General features: G+C 41.7%; 1 protein-coding gene across 1 annotated transcript in view; it reads left to right on the top strand.

Annotated features, from left to right (window-relative positions):
• The first annotated feature begins 18,373 nt into the window (after nucleotides 1-18,373).
• The window catches only part of Astn1 (astrotactin 1), a 214,955-nt gene continuing 213,374 nt past the window's right edge, over nucleotides 18,374-19,954 (top strand). The window contains exons 1-2 of the mRNA XM_059280177.1: nucleotides 18,374-18,503; nucleotides 18,943-19,130. Coding sequence (XP_059136160.1) covers nucleotides 18,374-18,503; nucleotides 18,943-19,130 — 318 coding nt within the window. The remainder of the gene's footprint in view (nucleotides 18,504-18,942; nucleotides 19,131-19,954) is intronic.

The following is a 19,954-nucleotide window of genomic DNA, read 5'->3' as shown; positions in this document are numbered from 1 at the left end:
TAGTTAGGTTATCCTTGAGTGAGGCATCCACCACAGAGGGGTCAGAGCAAGGGCTCAGCAAAGATTGGCCATCAGAGGAGGGGACATCTCTCACTGCAAAGACATTGGACATGCATGAGAATAGACTCATCCAGTGCAGGATCCTACTCATCTTTTCCTAAAGCCTGCTAACCCTTCCCCATCCTGAAGTCATCTGGCAGTCTACAAGGAATGACTGGAAATTAATTTCTAGGAACTGAAATGCTTCAAGGTCAGAAAAGGAAAAATCATTAAAGTGACCATGACTGCTGGATGCTGTGTTCAGAGCTTTGCATTTATTACTTCATTTCCACCTCACAACCATCTTATAAAACAAATATTATAATCTTTAGTTAGTTTAAGCAACATAGAATGGCCAAGCAAAAACAATTTGAAGAAGAAACGTTGGTGTTTAAGGCAGGTCTTTCTTACTCTTACAAAGTATACTCCCCCAGCAACTATTATCTTATACTAACATTGTCTTCACCTGTGTGGAATTTGATTGGAATTGGAGTTGCAATGGTCTACCACTGCAAGACAGTGCTGGGATGGTAGGAATCATTTTGTGGTTGTAAAGGCTTATCCATGTAGCTGAAGTTTTTCTGTGTCCTGCCCAGTCCGGCAGCCGCTTAGACCCAAATAAACACATAGAGGATTTTATTAATTATAACTGCTCGGTCATTAGTTCAGACTTATTGCTGAGTAGCTCTTACATTTAAATTAACCCATAATTCTTATTTATGTTTAGCACGTGGCTTGGTACCTTTTCTCAGTTCTGCTTCAGCATCTTGCTTCCTCTGTGTCTGGCTGGTGACTCCTGACTCAGCCTTCCTCTTCCCAGAATTCTCCTTGTCTGCTTATCACACCTATACTTCCTGCCTGGCTACTGGCCAATCAGCATTTTATTTATCAACCAATCAGAGCAACACACATTCACAGCATACAGAATGACATTCCATAGCACTCCATTTCTGTTTAATCTCCATAGCATTCCATTTCTGTTTAATCAAAAAAGAAGATCTTAACTTTAACATAGTAAAATTATATATAACAAAAGAATTATCAAGCAAGAATTACAGATACAGTATCTAGTCTGTTTATATTTGGTAAATTCAAAGAAAATATTCTATTTATCCTATATTTGTGAGTCTAAGGTTTTATATCTAACTTATCTTTTATCATAACCAAGGAAAATTGTAACTATTTAGTCTTCAACTACATGACAGACCTGAGAAGGAACATAATTATACCTGAGAAAACAGGAGATGGACACAAGCAACTTTTGGGAATCTTGCTAGAGTAGACAGAGACAGCTGCCTGCCTGGACAGTCACCTGGAGTTTCTCAATATTGTTGGGGCATCCTTCTTCAGCCTAGAGTTTTTCAGTTACTTCTTGTGTCCTGTAGAATATCTGGTGCTCTCTTCTACAAAGCAGGAACCTGAAGAACCATTTCACTTTGCAAAGTTCAGTGGTCACCTTCCTATGGTTCCTGCATGTCCAGTTTATATAACATATTATCAATAGTTCAGGCAAAAGCAGTTTCTTGCCCAAAATGGCTATTTTTGCCAAGAAAATAAACTCCATATGGAGTGTCTTCGATGCCCATCTTCCTCTTTGAAGTAAATCAGTGCTGTCAGGAGCAGACGTGTCCCATTGTCTAGGAAAGTCTAACTTTTTAAAATGTTTTAAATGCCATATTCTGTAGGTCTTTGAAGTGTTTGAAGATTACCTACCTAATTGAAATATATCTATGTATACCTAGAAAACTTAACCAACATGACTATAAGTTTGATTATCATAGATGACTAATTATTAATATGTACTTTTTAAATTATACATTACAATTTCAAATGAATTGCACAAACAAAATACTTTGAAAAAGAGTAGAAATATGCATAAAGTATAATAAAATTAACTTTAAATTTATATCAATAAACTAAAATCCATAGCAATATAAAACATCTTTAAACAAGTTGTTGCTCTTTAAAAATAGATTCAATAAACTACCCTTTCATCCTATCATATCTGTATCCTCTATTTCTATATCATATCCACACCCATGGCAAAGGGCACTTTGATGTCAACATTATGGAGGTGTGGTGCCTCCATGAAGTGGCTGCATCCTTAGTTGAAGTGAACAATATTCCATTCAGAAGCCTTCCGTGGCTTGTATTAACACAGATCCATCATTAATATGACAGATATGCACACCTGCAGACTTAATTGCTTCAATTTTCTCGAGTCACTGATAGGTTTATGGCCTGCCTCAATTCCAGTAAAACTAAAGCAATCTAGATTGGGGGCAGGTGGGGGGAATCTCACTCCAATCAATCTCCTGAGCAGAGTCAGTCTCCAGTCTGATGGCAGGCTTTCTTTCTAGACAGGATAATTAAAGTAGCAGAGCCAGTTACTTTTAAAATGCCTTCATCTTGGTTTTATCATCAGTAGCACAACCTCAGGAAACTTGAGACAGGAAATAGCTTTCCCTCTCTCTTCCTTCCAGCAACTGGCCTTCTTCATGGAAAAGGTACACTGATTCTTTCTGGTTGCATCTCTCCAGACTGACACAGTGCACCATTTGTGGGTTATTTCTGTGTGTGCATGAGAGAGAGAGAGAGAGAGAGAGAGAGAGAGAGAGAGAGAGAGAGAGAGAGAGAGGTTTTTCTATTGCAGTTTGGGGATCTATCACTTAAGAAGGAAAGTCCCCCCCGCAAAAGAGAAAACTAATACTTATATTAGATGTTTTATTCTCCCACATCTGGCAAACCCAACAATAACACAGAGTGGGCTGCTGGTTTTTCCTAAAATGTCTGAGGAAAGCCCTATCCAAGGAAGGAGTGTTTTGAATGAATGGACCCTTTTAGAACAGCATTTAAAATTACCAAGTGCTTAAATCTATTAAGTTACTAGATTACTATATGTGAAACAATGGGCATTAAGTAGAAATTAATTAACAACAGTGTTTATCACCTCTAGGCATGTAAGAAATCTTCTCAAGATATGAACAAATGATGCCAGCCATAACCTCTAACATTCTTTTATTTTTGTGAATGAGGGAAATGACAAAAGTAACTGATGGGATAAATTTTCTCAATTTTTATTGAAAAATCCATGAAATTTCAACAATGGTGTTACCTTCTGACATTGAAGGATATGTAGAAGTAATCATTAGTCCTAAGAATCTCCCAAATCAAACTATAAAATAAGAATAGTTAAATTACTAGTGCTGCATAAAATCGACTCATGAATCTCAAAGGGTTTCAGAGGTGAATGTGGGAGAGGTAAAGAGTTCATCTTTTACAGCAGATGACCCTCCTGCCTCTATTGGTAGCAGACCATTGAAATTGATAATGAAGTATGAAATCCATAAACACTTAAAACCCAATCAAGATGAGCATGAGTACAAGGAATAGGGTTTGGAAGGGTACTATTGGTGGGAATTTGTGTGTACCACACACACACTCATCAAGGGGGTCTACTTAGGTTTTTAAAATTATGCCTTTAAAATACCTCTTCCTTAAATAGTAAGTTAGTGATTGTCTTAGTTTCTTTTCTCATTGCTCTGACAAGATACTCCACAAAAGCAACTTAGGGAAGAAGGTTTTACCTGGCTCATAGTTGGAGAATACAGTCCACTGTAGCAAGTCCTTTTTCATACCACCAGCTTCTCAATAATGACACAGAGACTTATTATTAATTATGAAAGCTTGGCCTTAGCTTAGGCTTGTTCTCAATTAGCTCTTATAACTTAAATTAACCCATTTATATTAATCTACATTCTGCCACATGACATTACCTCATCTCCATACTGCCCATCCTGCTTCCTCTGTGTCTGGCTTGCCACTCTACCTTTCTTCTTCACAGAGTTCTCTCTGTCCCCGAATGTCCCACCTATCCTCTTCCTGCCTAGCTATTGGCCATTCAGCTCCTTATTAAACTAATCAGAAGGCACCTTGGAAAAGACACATCTTCACAGTGTAAACAAATATTCCACAATAGTCTATCATGGCCAGTCACAAGTACATGAGGCAGGCAGTCACATTGCATCTGCTCTGAAGATTCAGAGAGGGCAATGCTGGTACTCAGCTGTCTAAATGTCTTCCCATGTATTCTGTCTGGGAGCTTAGCCTATCAGATGTTGCCACCAACCTTCACAGGGAGCCTTTCTTTCCTCATGTAAACTCTTCTGGAAACCAGAGAATGTCTCTTAGGTAATGACAAATGCAGTTGGCAGTGGAGACTAACCATCACAATTCTGTATCTATTGGGCATGGTACTTCAGTTTTGAAAACAATTTAACTGCCAATCCTTAACAATGACTTGATGATACTTTGTATATTAAAATGTCAAATTTGTGGAGACAGAGTGTGAAACTATCAGACACATTTATCTATGTGAGAAGGAAGAGAATCGTAGGTGGTATTTCATGATTCTCTCGTGTAATCATCATTAAGGTAACACTTTCATGGACAAAGGCTTCCTGGAGTATTGAAGTGAAAAAGCTCTCTGCCATACCGCTGGTGACTTGGGAACATTATCTAGAGTTCATTAAAACCAAGGTCTGAAAACATCAACTCAGTGGCCAAAAAGGGAAAACAAAATACCAGTATGAAGGATGTGGAAAACACAGTAGTACTCTACATTTTAGAAACCATATTGACTGTTGGCTACTCCAGGAATAAAGCAAGTTATTCTTGTCAGCAATTTTAAGTGATAATATCACTGACTAGTGTGACTAATATTTCTCATATTTATAAGCTTTTCTGTGTGCATATTCATTTACTAGCACTCTGAAGCATATTACTGCCATTCTTTAAAGATAGAGAAACTGAGGCATGATGACCAGAGATTCTACATGTAGAAGCCTTACCTCAGACTCTGCTTTTCCATTATTAGAATCCTTCCTACTTCTGCAGCTTCTACTTCTGCCTTCTTCCACTTCAGGGCTACATCTGGCAAACAGAGAAAGTGTGTAAAGCAAGCTGCTGCGGTCATAGGAAGTAGTTTAGCTCAATGGAACTGGAGCCCCAAACATAACTCACACTTCTAACAGCCAAGCATGGGCAAAAGCATTATGAACAGAAAGATTAAGAGGAGAATGTGACAGGGTTTATTACAGAAGGTGACCTTGCCCTCCCTGTGGTCAACTGATAGATGTCAAAACTCATTTGGAACCCAAGAAAGGTGGGTTTGGGGAAGATGAAAGGAAGTATACCTCCATTCAGCGGGTATTATTCTTAGGGGACTCATTTCCCAAGGTGGAGTATAATCAAGAGAGAGAGAGAGAGAGAGGTGTGGTAAACAAACCAAAAAGACACAGGGCACTTGATGAATGAAAGAGGCAGTGTTGCTGAGAAGCGGAGCTTGACCTCAGCTTCGAGGCTGAAATGAGGGAAGATAAGAACATGCAGAGGCAGAGAACTGCCTTCCCGCTCTGTGCCTTCTGTCCGTAGACTGGGAAGGAGACGGAGAAGCTGTCAACGCTGTATAGTTGCCCCTCAGTTCTCATCTCTGTGTCCTGTCTTGAACCTAATGATCCACTCATCTTAGCTGCTTTTCTTTTGTTCACACTCTGTCTTATTTGATGAAATTTGCCACTGTTTTCCTTTTAAAGTGTACTCTTACACCATAGAAACAGAAAACTCGGCACTTTTCGCTTTTAGCCTATCAAATTTAAATGGCATAGTTTTGAGAACAGCCTCAGATGAATGGAAAAGGGCACTCAGGAAATGTTTATGGAAATGTAAGCATATTCAAACACACACAGCAGATAGTGACCAGGACTATCTGGGGGTGGAAGAACAAAGTGTGTCTGAGAAACAGAGCCACTTCTGAATGCAGCATGGCACAAAGGCATCTGTGACAGTGGGAACCAGTTGGGTGAAGGCAAACTTCTTTTCATGTGCACTAAACTCATTCTTCTTGGATTTCAAACGTGGTTTTGAGTCTTATCAGCCAAATATTTGGAGAGCAATCTAACACGTACTTTATGCAATCAACAGGGGTCACATTGCTCTCTTGATATCCTTGTATCAGAGGCTCACTCTTATCTCCTCGATTAAAACACATCGTTCTTGTCATAGCCAGCATTTCCCACTGCCAGGTCCACAATGGTTATTTTATTGTGGAGTGCTTGGAGAAACAGGTTGCTGAGATTAGGCTGTACCCACTCTAGCTTACTTCTCATTGTAGAAAACAGTGGCATTCTGGCGGAGCCTTGCCCCGAAAGACTCCATTTAAAAACATATTTATTCTTTATTCCTTGGACGTGTACAAATGGAAGTCAGAGGACAACTTTTGGGAGGTGATTTGCTCATTCCATCATGGTTGTTTCAGGGATAGAACTCAAGTAGCCAAGCTTGACAGTGGGTTAGTCACTCAGCCTTCTCACCCATTCAAGACTTCATTCTTTTTACAGGGTGGGAGCAGGCTTTTATTATAGACTCCAGAGAGAGAATATTCAGATGCCTTTGGGGGAAGTCCAAAGTAGCCATTGCTACCTCTCTGGGGCAGAGAGGAGAGGGGCAGACTGGCAAAGGCCAGAGCTGTCATCTCCAGGGAGGAGATAGAACAGCAGGAGCAAGGACAAACCTTGTGGATTATAAAGAAAAACTGGTAACTGCAGGGTAAGGGAGGAAATCCTGTGAACTGGAACAACTGGGAGTTTAGGATAGCAGAGGAGGGGACTTGTTGGCCTGTAGCTTTGGTATGCACCATAGATACCTGTCAGTAGGGGAGCTGATCTTCCTGACAGACAGAAACCCATTTCACAGGAATGAAGGGAGTAAGCAGCAGCAGCAGTCTGTCTGCTCTTGGGGCAAGCGCTCCAGCTGGGTTTTAAAGTATCTTATCTAAATACTCTGAGTGACTCTCCCTGCATCTGCATCCATCTCTTGCCTAGGCCTTGTAGTAAGGCATCTTTAGAACACTTTGGACTCTGCTCCAACCTCTTTAACCTTTGTAGTCATATACGTTTATGTATATAGAGAGCTTTGCTGTGTGATATATAATGTGTGATCTGAGAGTTAACTTCAGTAGTTGAGATAGGAATATAGGAATCTGCCTTGGTCAGCTATGAAGGAACATTGAGACTACTGGTAAACCATAACCAATAAAAAACATTGTAACTCAAAACTTTATTGCTACTCAATAGTTTCTGACTTGGAAATATGCAAAAGTGTCTGTGTGTGTTTCTGACATAGGGCCTCAGAATTAAAGCCGTAAACATGGAAAGGGAACCAATAAGGAGCGGATGTGTGTCTTTGCCAGCTGAGCACCACCCCATTCATAGACCAGGTGGCCTTGAGACCTTCTAAATCATTCCAGGAAACACTAGATACCCAGATCAAAGATTTCCATGGGGATATGTCTATCAGGTCATTTAGAGGTCATCTTGACCTTTTACTCTAAGAGGCACTTATGGAAATCAGCCTGCAGAACTGGGCCAAGACAATGTCAAGAGTCTTTAGAACAGAAACTGGAAGCATGGATCAAGCAGATCTGATCCTCCACAGGGGCCAGGCATGGTGAAATCACATCAGATTGGCATGTCATTTGTATACTAGTTTGAGTGGATTAATAGCAAAATTTCTATCCCAGCTCTACAGCCTCAACCTTTCAAATGTTTGCCTGTGTGTTTACTATTGATGTATGTCTTCTGGATATCTAATTATTATTATTTTTTCTAAAGTACAAGAACCAAGCATATGGTTTCAAGTGTAAATGTGCACTGTTTTGGTAGACAGTCCAATTGAATGGGTAAGGTGCTGTGCTGTGCGCGGGAAGACAAGATTCCAGTTCTGTTCTTCCATCTTATTACCTCTCTCCTTTGAAATGGTCGAGCCCCCTCTTTGGATTTCTGGTTTCTAGTTCTATGAAGCCCACCCCTCAGGGCTGATCAACTTATAAAGAGTGGCTTGCTTATAAGGAGGGCTTTGCAAATTGTAAGACAGGAGCCATGGTTAGGGATTATTCATGGAGCTGAGTCTTCATTGCTTTCCCTTGATCCTTCACTCTCTCAGTGAATAAATAACACAATGATGGCACCTAATACAATGACAACATCTCATCTTAACTTTGGAGTAGCTTCGGTCCCAGATGTCAAGACGGCAAGTGGAGATGATAGGAAGGTAACACTGGAGAACTGTAGAGTGAAAAGAGGCTTTCAAGCTAGTTTATCCCCACCTTTCTGTAGGAGACAATGGTGCAGAGAGGAGAGCCTAGAGAAACAAATGTGCCCAAGCTGTGGGTACCAACAGGCGGCACTCATGCTCAGGGATGGAAGCTCATGTGGCTGTGGGAATGAGGTGGAATCCCTCATTTCCAAGAAGAAAATGAGAATGGAATGTCCCACTTTGAGTGTAAAGGTTCTTGGGATTTACAGAAGGAGGAGATCAGGCCAACAAGTCTACAGAGTAGGACCTACTGTAACACTGAAGAAGGCTCCACTGTTACTTTAATAGAGCCCCATTTTTTTTGTCTACTCCTACCACTGCCATGCTTCATTCATCTGGGTGGACATGCCCTTATTTTTATTTTATTTTATTTTGAGACAAGGTCTCACCATGTAGCCTTGGCTGGCCTGGATCTCACTGTGTAGACCAGGTTAGCTTCCAAGTCACAGAGATCTGCTTGCCTCTGCCTGCCGAGTGCTGAGATTAAAAGTAGGCACGACTATACCCAGAAGGACCTGCAAAAATTAATTCAGGACCATGCTGTCGAGTCCATGACTTTCAGTTCCCTGAAAGCTGATCTTACATGCCAGTCTTCAGTGGGCACTGATACCAGAACATCCCTAAGCGGGAGTCCAATCACTGGGTCTTATTGCAGTGATAGTATTATTTGATTTCTGTCAGACACACAGAAAAAGTGTTCATTTTGCTAAACAGCACTTCCAGGAATGCACCATTGTGACCCGGCCTATGTTCCCTAGCTGGAACTAAAGTTATTCATGGACTTACAGTTTCGGGATTTATTAAGACTGTGAAGATCCTAGGACCATTTGAAGGTACCGCTTGCCTAATTCTGTCAAAGCTTATAGCTCAATTTTAGTATTTATGTGAATGGCACCAATAATCACAACAACTATGATGATGCTGGTCTTTGTTGTCTGTTAAATGCCAGAAATTGCTAAGCAATCAGTTTCTTGTATCCTGAAACTGGGATTTTTAAAGCAAGGACCAGAAGGTATGATATTGAACAGTGGCCTTAAGACCAAGAGACCCAGGTTTTCCTTTCTCCCCATTCTAGTGTGTACTAACTGAGTAATCCTGGTCAAGTAGGTTAACTTCTCTGGAACGCAAGTTCTTTAAGTGTAAAGTAGGGAGATAATAGTCCTACACTGAAGGGTCATCGAGGTTTAAGCACTTATGAATACTGAGAGCTGCTCAGCATAGCCAGCACCTGAGAAGCAGTTCATCACTTGTGGAGTTGAGTCATGGACAGTCAGAACAGAACTCCAATTGAACAAAAACTAATTAGAAGTGGAAATGAATCAAGACAACTTAGGCAAGCAAGACACCTTTCTACACACTACTTACAGACAATTTTGACAATTTTGCATCCTCAACTCCCTTTTTCCATGTACCTTTTTTTTTTATATAAAAAAAAAAAGAGTTTTTTTCCCCCATTTATTTATTATCCCAGCTACAGTTTCTCTCCCCGTCTCCTCCCAGTCCTTCCCCCTAAACCCCTTTCTGGCCCCACCCCCAATCCACTCTTCCATTTCTGTTCAGCCTAGGGCAGGCCTCCCATGGACATCAACAAGACATGGTGTATCAAGTTGCAGTAAGACTAAGCACCTCCCTATTTATTAAGGCTGGACAAGGCAACCTGGTGTGAGGAGTAAGATCCCAAAAGCCAGCAACAGAGTCAGAGACAGCCCCTGTTCCCACTGTTAGGAGTTCCACAAAAAGACCAAGCAACACAACTGTAACATATATGCAGAGTGCCTAGGTCAATCCCATGCAGGCTCCCTGGTTGTTTTTGGGAGCCCCTATGAGCCCAGGTTAGTTGATTCTTGTAGTGTCCTTGACCCCTCTGGCTCCTACAATCTTTTCTCGCCCTCCTCTGCAGGATTCCCCGAACTCCGCCAAGTGTTTGGCTGTGGGTCTGCATCTGTTTCCATCAGTTGCTGGATGAAGCCTCTAGAGCAATAGAGACTCACAACTTCGAAACAATCAGTGATATGAGAATTACAGCAGACACTGAAGCCCTTGTTAGCAGATCAGCAGCATCAGAGAGAGAGGGCTTCCAGTCCACAGAGCTCTTGGTGGGGTCTAGTGGGGAGTTTCCTTATAATTACCTTGCAACAAGTGTTCTGGGTTTCTAAAACCCAGGTGTCCATATTGCTCCCAGTGCCACACAGCAGAGGAGCAAGCCCCCACCCCCAAGACCTGTAAAGCTCAAATTAGAATTCCAGTGGAGAAAACCTCAGACTTCAAATGACTTATTCTTCCCACAATGTACGAAGCGATCTATAAATACATATTTTAACATCACGGAGTTTAAATATTATTACACATCTTACTTGATGTCAGATTTTGTTAAATGCATGTCGTTATCTCAATTTACAAAGGTCAGCCATGTGGCAGTGGAGAATAGAACTAGATGTAAGTTTTTTTAAAAAAACCCTTTTACCAGTACATCTGCAGCTCAGATAACCCGGTCCTTTTCAAAGAGCTTTGGGCGTTTTTTTGTTTTTTTTTTTTCTCCCTTTCAAATGAGACTTTAATGAGTATCATGTGGATAAACTCTTTGCCGAGGTTTGAAAAGATCCAGAGAAACACTGTGGTAGGAACAAGTAAACCATTTTGGATGAAATCACAAGCCATTTGAATGCTTCCCATCTCTCTGGTTGTGTCAGAACCTTTTGGCTGCATCTTTCCCCCTACAGGAATGTTTTCGTCTCCACAGCTAGGTAAATAGAACGTGTGTGAGGTTGCTCGATTGCTATTCATGCCAGCACCGAGTAGCATAGAGTGACCTACTTCCAGCAGCATCCATAGAAAGCTTCATTGCTTCCCATGGAGGCTGATTTAAAAAGCCACCCTCAGCTTCCCACAGCTCCTACCCACAGCTGCCCTCAGAGTTGCCACTCTGTGGACTACCCAGGCCCCTATTTTCTTCCTTTTTTCATGCTTACTCCCTGTGTTGATTCATTTTATCCCACCTTTGTCCATTCCTGGAAAAGAAATGGGTGGGTGGGCAGCTTTAAAGGAAACTAACATCTTGGATTTTTGGAGTATAGCGTTTTCAGAGAATACCAGTTAGGGGTGTTAAGACAGGTCAGGTGATGTTTTAGCTAGACTCTCCTTATAGATACCTAATGTACTGAAGGTTAGTAGTTGACTGGAAGCCATTTGGAAGTATTTGTGTGTGAAAGAGTCCCCATAAGGGATCCTAGACTGAAATTAGACACTTCAGCCAACCCCTACTCTATAGAAAGATAGATTGAATGACACACAACTAAGCCAAAGGCCTAGAAGAAGGCCTAATTTAAAAATCTCTGGATATTATTGTCCAGTTGACATGAAGAAATATGCTTAGCCTGCACCTGATTTGGGGTCTGACTATCATCAAGTGTCATGCTCGAATTTGTGACATCAATGAGAGGTCAGAACTAGAGAGATTTTGGAGACTTTCAACCCGTCCCTTGAGGACAAGGTATAGGAGCGCCAGACTTCCTTCCATACCCTTGTTTAGTGCTCTGTGTGCCTTGTGATTCCACTTTTCATCACCAGGTTAGTGATGTACTGAGACCTTAGTTTATGTCATGCAGGGTGAATGCCCCAAAGCCGAAGACATAGACATTCAATCACCCCTCGTCTAGTCATAGTGAATTCTCTACTCCAAATCTCAGCAAATCAAGAGGGTTCTGGTTACCCGAGAAGAGAAATTCCTGTGCTTCTGATGGTGGCTGTTTGGCGTTTTAAGCTGTCTTGATCTGCAGCTTTGCTCCTGATAGTCCTGTAGCCATCGATGAAATGTGTTTGGATGAAGAGGACCAAGAGCAGCATGGTAGAAAACAGCTCCACGGTGCCAGTGAGTTGAATGCAGAAACCACACTAGGAGTCACATTCCTAACTGGTCTATGAACGTCTTCACAAAAGAATTTTCTGGCTCTGCGATCTCACATTTTGTCCACTTAGTTAGGCATTAGCAGGCACACACTCCAGGCAACGCGTCAGCACTCCTGGCATTGATGCTGGCTGAATTCAGGCCCCGCAGAGCGAGCTGTCTTCTATGGTTCTCACTCCGGGATGTGGGATCATTCCAGTTCAGAACTCTAAAGCAGATGGTCCCTGTGGTGAGAGGTGCAGTGCCTCAGGCAACTCAGCCCAAGGCTGGTGTCTAGCTGGTCTCATTTCCTCACGTCTCTTAACTTTGTCCTTTCTCTCTACTTCCTTCTCCTCTGTCTGCCCGTCATCTTCCTTCACAGATGGCCAAGACACTAATGTGCTGCTGTCATTATGTTTATGAAACAAGTTGGGTCTTTAGAGGCTGCTGTTCCTGAGACATTAAAGACTGGTGTCACGTTTGATACCAGGGTGGAGATTTGCAGGATAATTAGTGATCCCTGGCTGTTATTAACCCCTGACTTAAGCAGGTTATTTTCTTACAAAGGTGTTGAAAGTTAATACCACTGTTAATAGTTTCAGTCAGAAGACCATAATGAAACCATGTGGAAAACTAGACCTACCATCAATATCTTTCAAGCTCTGAAAGCAGGGAATGGAAATGGAAAGTTAAAAAAAATGAAAGAAGACTAAAATGAAGTAGATTAGTTCTGTCACAGGCCCAGCTTTTGCAACATTTTTGATAGTCACTCCCAGATAGACAAAACACAATTGTTACACTTTGGTTTAGCTGGTTGGTCTAACCCTATTAATGATCTGAGTTCAATAATTTGTATTTTATTTTTATTTTATTTTAGTGTGTGTGTGTGTGTGTGTGTGTGTGTGTGTGTGTGTGTGTGTACATATGTGGAGGTGAGACATTGGATTTTTTTTTCCTATCAAACTCTGCCTATTCCCCAGAGACAGTCTTACTGACCTGAAGCAGAGTGGGTTTTTTGTTGTTGTTTTGATGTTTGTTGTTGTTGGTTAGTTTTTTTGTTTGGCTGGGTTTTTGTTTGTTTCTTTTAGGGGATGTTTTTGTTTGGTTGTTTTGTTTTGTTTTTTTTTTTTGGTAGGTTGGTGGTGAATAAGCCTTTGCGATCCTACAGTTTCTATCCTCCCCTAGTGCCAGGACCTACTGCATCATCTTCCCCCCAAATCAATCTTTAATACACAAGGAAACTCACAATGGCCACTGGGATAGTGTATAGTGGAGGTGGAGTTCAGTTTTATTTTCAGAGATGTTCTCTTTTACATGAAATTATTCCACAAATAATATAAAGCTATTTATAATATCACACTTATAATTAAATAATATAAAGCTATTTATAATATCACACTTATAACCAATAAATCACAATAACTCAGAGATCCCCTTATTCTCTACCAGCAAGGACCCTGCTTAGTAGTGCATTTTACTGTTCCTTCAGTGGAGCTAACTCTTTTCTAACTCTGTTCTTGAGGGAGTCCCTCAGAAAGCATTTTAGATTTGGTTTGGAGAAAAGATTGTGTTCAGATGAAAATAAGTTTGAAAATCTAAACAAGGCCTTTCAACAGGAAGAATGGCCACCAGAGGGTGTCAACATCAACCTTGAAAGATCACAGGATCAGTTCTGCAGGTACCCTCAGCATGAGGCCAAGCATGGACAAGTAAATGCTACCTCCTGCCTTGACCTGGGAAGCACAGTACCTCATTACTACTCAGCTGAACTCAGCTTGAAACTCGGGTTTGCTAGCAGTGAAAAGGGGTCCCAAGATGCCCAGACTCCTCTAACATACTCTAAGCAATTCACTGAATTAAATGATCCTTGAGAAGTTTCCCAATTAAATCCATACTCCAATTGGAATTGTCTAGTTCATTGAAGGAGGGCATGGCAGATCTGGTGCTTGGAAAGAAATTCTGATATTGACTTGATGTTTCTTAACAACTCAGATCAGATTCTCTCAGCATGAAGATATGCACAAATAAGGGAAAAGGCATGTGGATAGTAAGGGCATGTTGTAATTCAGGTAGAACAATTTTTGCAGCAAAGTTTTGAGTGTCCTGAAGTAACCCCACAAAGAGACTACAAACTCCCAGCCCACAAACTATCATTAGAACAATGACTAAGACTAATTAAAAGTGATATCATCTCACTCTACCTTTTCCAACCCAAGTTTTTCTCTCCTAGGATGTTCCCTGCCCAACGTCCCACCAGTGCGGCTCTCTGGGGCGTGAAACTCCAATGTTCTCTCTTAGAAACCAGATATATGCAGCAGCATGATGAGGATCTTCCTCAATAGACTGGGGTACAGCGAAAGTTGGGTCTATATCTTGGAGTCTATGCCCATATCTTCTCAACCCAGGGTGGAACGTAGGTCAGACCCAAGAAGAGGGCTGACATTATCTGTGATGTCAAACTTATGCTTTCTGGAGACAGACCATATGATTATCAAAGTTACAAAGGAGTCTTGAAGTTCATCTACATGATTGCATCTTCCCAGAGATGAGGAAGGGAGATTATTCAAAGTTTCTCAGATCATGCCTAGGCCTCCTGAGTTCCACTTCTCTATTTAGTCACTGAAGAATGCAGAATCAAAGCTGAAGTGACACATAGATCTGGTATATCAGCCATTCTCATTCTGAGTCTTGCTGATCATTAGCTTGGTTCATGCTTCTGTCTAATAGAATTGTGAATGACTTTCCCCTAGCTGTGAACTCCTTAAGATAGCATTCAAGACTTTTACAAGTGCCATTTATCTGGATTCTGAGAGTAGGTCCTCTGTGGTTCTTCTACATATCCCACACCCCTGCAGCTTAACCAGACCTCCTGTGATTCTGACAATGTGCATCATCCTTCTGTTCCTTTGTACACACTGTGGCCTTCAGCTGGGATTGTGTCTCCAGCATTTTCCACCATTTTACTACTTCCCATCAGTGTTTACACAGCCAAGTTTCACCCGACACTCAGCATGGCTGTCACTTAGCTCTGGCCACATCTGAAGTTTCTTGCTCCTTGAGAGTAGACGTCCATAGTTAATTTCCAACTGTGACAAACCTAGTGTGATCTTGGAATATTTGTTGTATATAAAAAGGAGCGGCACTCTGCTTTCTTTGTATTGCAGGGTTTGGGGAGGTACTGAAGATGTGAGGTTTGTAGAAGCAAGGATAGACATGGGAAGAGCTGGGACAGCCCTCCCTTTCTGGAGACCTCAGCCCTGCTGTGTGCTGAAAGGATCAGTGCTTGTGACAACTGCCGCACCTGTAACATCTGGAAATAACCACAGAGGCCCTGTTGGAATTTGTATTTTTTTCAGTAAATTGCTGTAAAGGTCCTGAGTGAGCCTCAGTGCCAATCCTCTGTGGCTTGGATTGGAGTATCATTGTTATCACCTCCCCAGTTTGATCCTTGGAGTCTCAGGATTGGCTTGAATTACAGTTCTTCTTATTGACATAGTGGCATTCACACCAACGTGTTTACATTAACATTCCAAGCTCAGGTCTCAGTCTTGTTGGTGAAGAAGTTGGCAGGACATTTACTATGTCCTGTGTTGTCTTTCATCCACTAATCAGGCCAGATATAGCATAAGTATAAATATGTTGTTAGTTTAGCATGTGAGCTCTTTTGTGTCAGATCCTATGAGGAGAGGGAAAAAAGCCAAGGAAGAAGCTATCATTGTGTAATTATCTTGAAACTAAGAATTGATGAATGCCCATGGCAGACATGGTGCCCTCTTTCCTTCACCTCTTGCCCTCTACAGTGAGCCAAGTCTGTGCAGAATTACGATATCACCAATCACAGGGATGGCAATGAATAACCCACAGAAGGATTGAGAGAGTTAGCCTGGAAGCCACTGCCAGACTCTGTGTGCTAATCCCATCGCCCCGTAGAGCACTTTGTCAGGGTCCTCACGGCACCTCCTCTTTCCTTGGTACCCCCATGCCTAGTGCCATGGAAAGCAACACCTGCCTCCTCATTGAAACATAGTAGCTGCTCATAGATATAAAGTGAGCTGATGAAGATGTTCTAGAATTAGACAGTGGGTGATGGTTATACAACATGATGAATGCACAAAATCACACCAAATTAAAAGGTGACTTTATGGCATTTAGATTGCATTTCAATTTAAAAAATATGTCATGTGATACTAAGATCTGGAACAAAAGACTAGATTATTATAGCATCTAAGCTCATAAAAGACCACATGACCTTCTTACTTTAGCTCTCTCTCTCTCTCTCTCTCTCTCTCTCTCTCTCTCTCTCTCTCTCTCTCTCTTTCTCTCCATATTCTGAGGTCATGCTGTCTGCTTTTGTGAAAAGAGTAGAGGGCATCTAATGGTTCGTCTGCCCCTGTCCCTGTTCTGTGTCGGGTTGGTTGACTTTGGTCCAGGCATTTCCTTGTCTTTGCTTGCATGGTTAAAGCAGAGGTAATGAGTCTGACCTGCTTGATGAAGATCTGCTGGGAAACAAAATCTAGTTTGTGAAGTAATTTAAAGGGACAGGTGCTATGTCCTTCTGAATAGTTACAGAAGGGGCTGAGTGGTACCCAGACATGCATGGAATAAATCTTAGACTGGGTGGAGATGGTTCTGAAAAGAAGCTGGGCTTGATTATGCCATCAAATCACTACTAGGAACTGGAATGCTGATGATTTTTATCTCTGCTGAGATGGATACAGAGTTTGGTTCCTAGTGCAGTGGTAGAACAAGGGCTTAGGAGGATGCATTTCCAGGGGAGGGTGCATTTTTAGGAGTCTTCTAGTATGTTGATGGATGAGAAGGTATGATGGGTGCCTGTAGGATATACAGGCATGTGCCCAGAAGATCCAGTGATTATTGGGCCTGCACTCAATTTGTTTGACTCCTGCTGCTTTAAATGCTTACCTTCAGATAGGTATCCAAGGCTGTTTCCTCACTTCAGAATGTGGAAGACTCTTTAGAGGAATGGTGGATGTGGGAAGCCAGGGTCACCATTACATGAAACAAATACAGAGGTGCCTCCTGAAAACCAGGTCTGAAATGCAAATCTTCCCTTCTCAGTCTCTTTACTTTCTGACGCTCTCTGGATTCTAGGCCAATCACAATGCAAGATCACAGATGATACACCAACCTAACAGATGATAGCACCTTGTAGGCAATAGAAAAGAAGGGCTAAGCATGAAAGGGGATGCTTTGTTGGTGGTTCTGCCTCATAATCTCATGTTTACTCTTCTCCCTGGTGAGTGTGATGTTCAATGAGTGAGGCCATCATACCAGTGTCTTTCAGGGTTAGGCCAATGACTTGTGTTCCATATAGAACGTCAGTGACCTACAGAGAAGACCAATGGATATGTATGTCTGTTCCTCCATCTTATCCTCATTCGTTAGTTGCCTAATCATCCCTTTCCCTTCCCCACTTACCATGAAGCAACTTTTTCCTCAGAGAAGACCACTTTCTTACAATCCTGTATGCTTTCCTGAGGTCAGTTCCTCCTGTCACGGTCCTACAGGATTCATTATGCATGTTCGGTCATGGTGGGCTGCTTTAAAACACTGTGAATGTCCCTGAGTGTCTAGCAGAGGGCCTGGTGCCCAGTGCATGCCCAGTGTGTGTCTATTAAATGAGTGGCTAAATCAATAAATAATATCAGCTCTTCCATAAATAGTGAAGGATAATTATAAATTCCATAAATATTGAAAATTGCTTTCCTCCTTGTGGTTGTGATGCTTGATGAGAATATATTCTAAATGTGTCTATTAAATCTTTTTTATATCTATGGAATATTTTTTTGGCTAAAGGTGATAAATTTTGAGAGAAAAAGCATGCCTTTTAAAAATGAAATTTTATAAAGTAATGATTTGTTAAAGTATGTATTGTAGAACACTGGTCCCCCTTTGAGGTTGTAATAGTTGTTAAAGGAAACATGGTATGAAGGCTAAACAAAGTCCTAGAAAATATGGATTAATCAGTTTTCTCTGCTATGGAATGCCCCAGGACTCTGATGTGATATTGCTTAGGAATAAGAGAAAAGAGGGTATATCCCCAGGGTGTTTCTGCAGCAGCACCATAGCCTGTACTATAGTGCAAAAGGCAAAATTGTTTTTTGGGTATTTTTCTATTGAGAATAGTCTAGCTCTTACCTAAATCCCTGAAAAACAAGTGAATCTTTATACCTGTGACCAGGGCCCAATTCACACCAATTTCTTCACACAACACATCTGCTTTGCAAAACTAAAAGAGGAAAGCAAAAAAAGAATTAAAACATTTCTTTTCCTGTCATGACAAGTTTTCAGACATCTCCAGTGGACTACGCAGTCCATGAGTATGGCTTCACAAACAGGTTGACAGCCCCCAATGGCTCTTCAGTAACCTCCCAGGACTGCTCCATAAATGCTGGTTCTCTGTACGGTAATTACCAACTCTCTCCTTGGTAGATTCACTGGCATCTAGGAGTAATTGCTGAGGAACTCATACGTCCAGATTTACAAGGGGCAAACAACCTTATATTTACCCCAGGGGGTTATTAGGTATTTAAACTGTACGATGTAAAGGGTGCTATTGATCACAGAACAAGAGGAGGAACTTGAATTTTCACCTCAGTATTTTTCTCACTAGGTGAGAGCCTGGCTCACTAGATTTATCATAGAAAGACCTGTGGGGGATAATTCTCCTCTTCTCTAGATCTCTTGTCTTTCTTGAGTTTTATAAGCAACAATATGTCTGACCTAACTGTAGTCAGAATCCTTTGTCTGCAGAAAGAATTGGCTTGTTGGTACTAGAAACCAGAAATATGGAATCTTGGTCCAGTCCGAAATCTCACCCTGTGACTTCGGTGGTTTTCCTCTAGAGATCTCAGGGAACACGGAAGACATCCCTCTGGTGCGCTGGAGGCAGCAATGGCTGGAGAACGGTACTTTGCTTTTTCACATCCATCACCAAGATGGCGCTCCAAGTCTCCCTGGGCAAGACCCAACTGAAGAACCCCAACATGAGTCAGCAGAAGAGGAACTGAGGATCCTCCACATCTCAGTCATGGTAAGAGCAGGCTAGCCACAGCCTTCCAGCCTCACATAGCTCGTGTTTACCTTGATATTAAGAGTCTCGATGCCAGCACTATATTCGCCAGTTTTTTGCTGTGATAACAAAATATCTTAGGTGACTCCTTATGAAGAAGCCCACAGTTCTGGAGGTCAGGAGCAGGATATCTGTATCAGTTCCACTCTGGTGAGGACCCTCTCAGGTATATCACATCATGACAGATGGCTATGGCAGAGCCAGGTGTGGAAGAGGTCACATCCTAAACAGAAAGCCAGAGAGGTACTACAGTTCCCTCCCAGGGTATTCTGCTGATCAATCTAAGGACTTCCCAGAGGCTCCACCCTTATAGGTTCCACACCACCTTCCAGTAGTGCCATTCTAGAGACCATGCTGACAACCTAAGAGCCTTTCAGGGAGAGGGGATATTTAACCCATTGCAATAGGCAAAACTGTATAAAATCCAAATCCATGAAGATCACTGAACATGGTGATATGTAAACTTCTCATTTGTGGAGAATGCATCCACATGTGCTGTGAAAGTTGCAGCTATTTCTATAGCATCATTTCCCAACTGTTCCTCCTAAGAACATACCCACATGTAGAGCAGCTTTTTCAAATCTGAGGTAGTATCAGAATGTCTTAGAAAGGAATTATTCAGTTAATATATTGGAATATTTTAGAGTACTTACTCCATGAAGGTTTGTTGGATGACTGAGTCTCCCATCTGCTTGCTACTACCAAATCTTGTGTCCTTTTCTCCCAACCAGGAAAAATCAGCACCCTGGTTTTCTCTTATCCCACAGCAAAGCCAATAGATGCTC

Source organism: Peromyscus eremicus, chromosome 15 (assembly GCF_949786415.1).
Source record: "Peromyscus eremicus chromosome 15, PerEre_H2_v1, whole genome shotgun sequence".
Lineage (NCBI taxonomy): Eukaryota > Metazoa > Chordata > Mammalia > Rodentia > Cricetidae > Peromyscus > Peromyscus eremicus.
The sequence above is the reverse complement of the archived record's forward strand: the minus strand, read 5'-3'. Positions and strand labels throughout refer to the sequence as shown.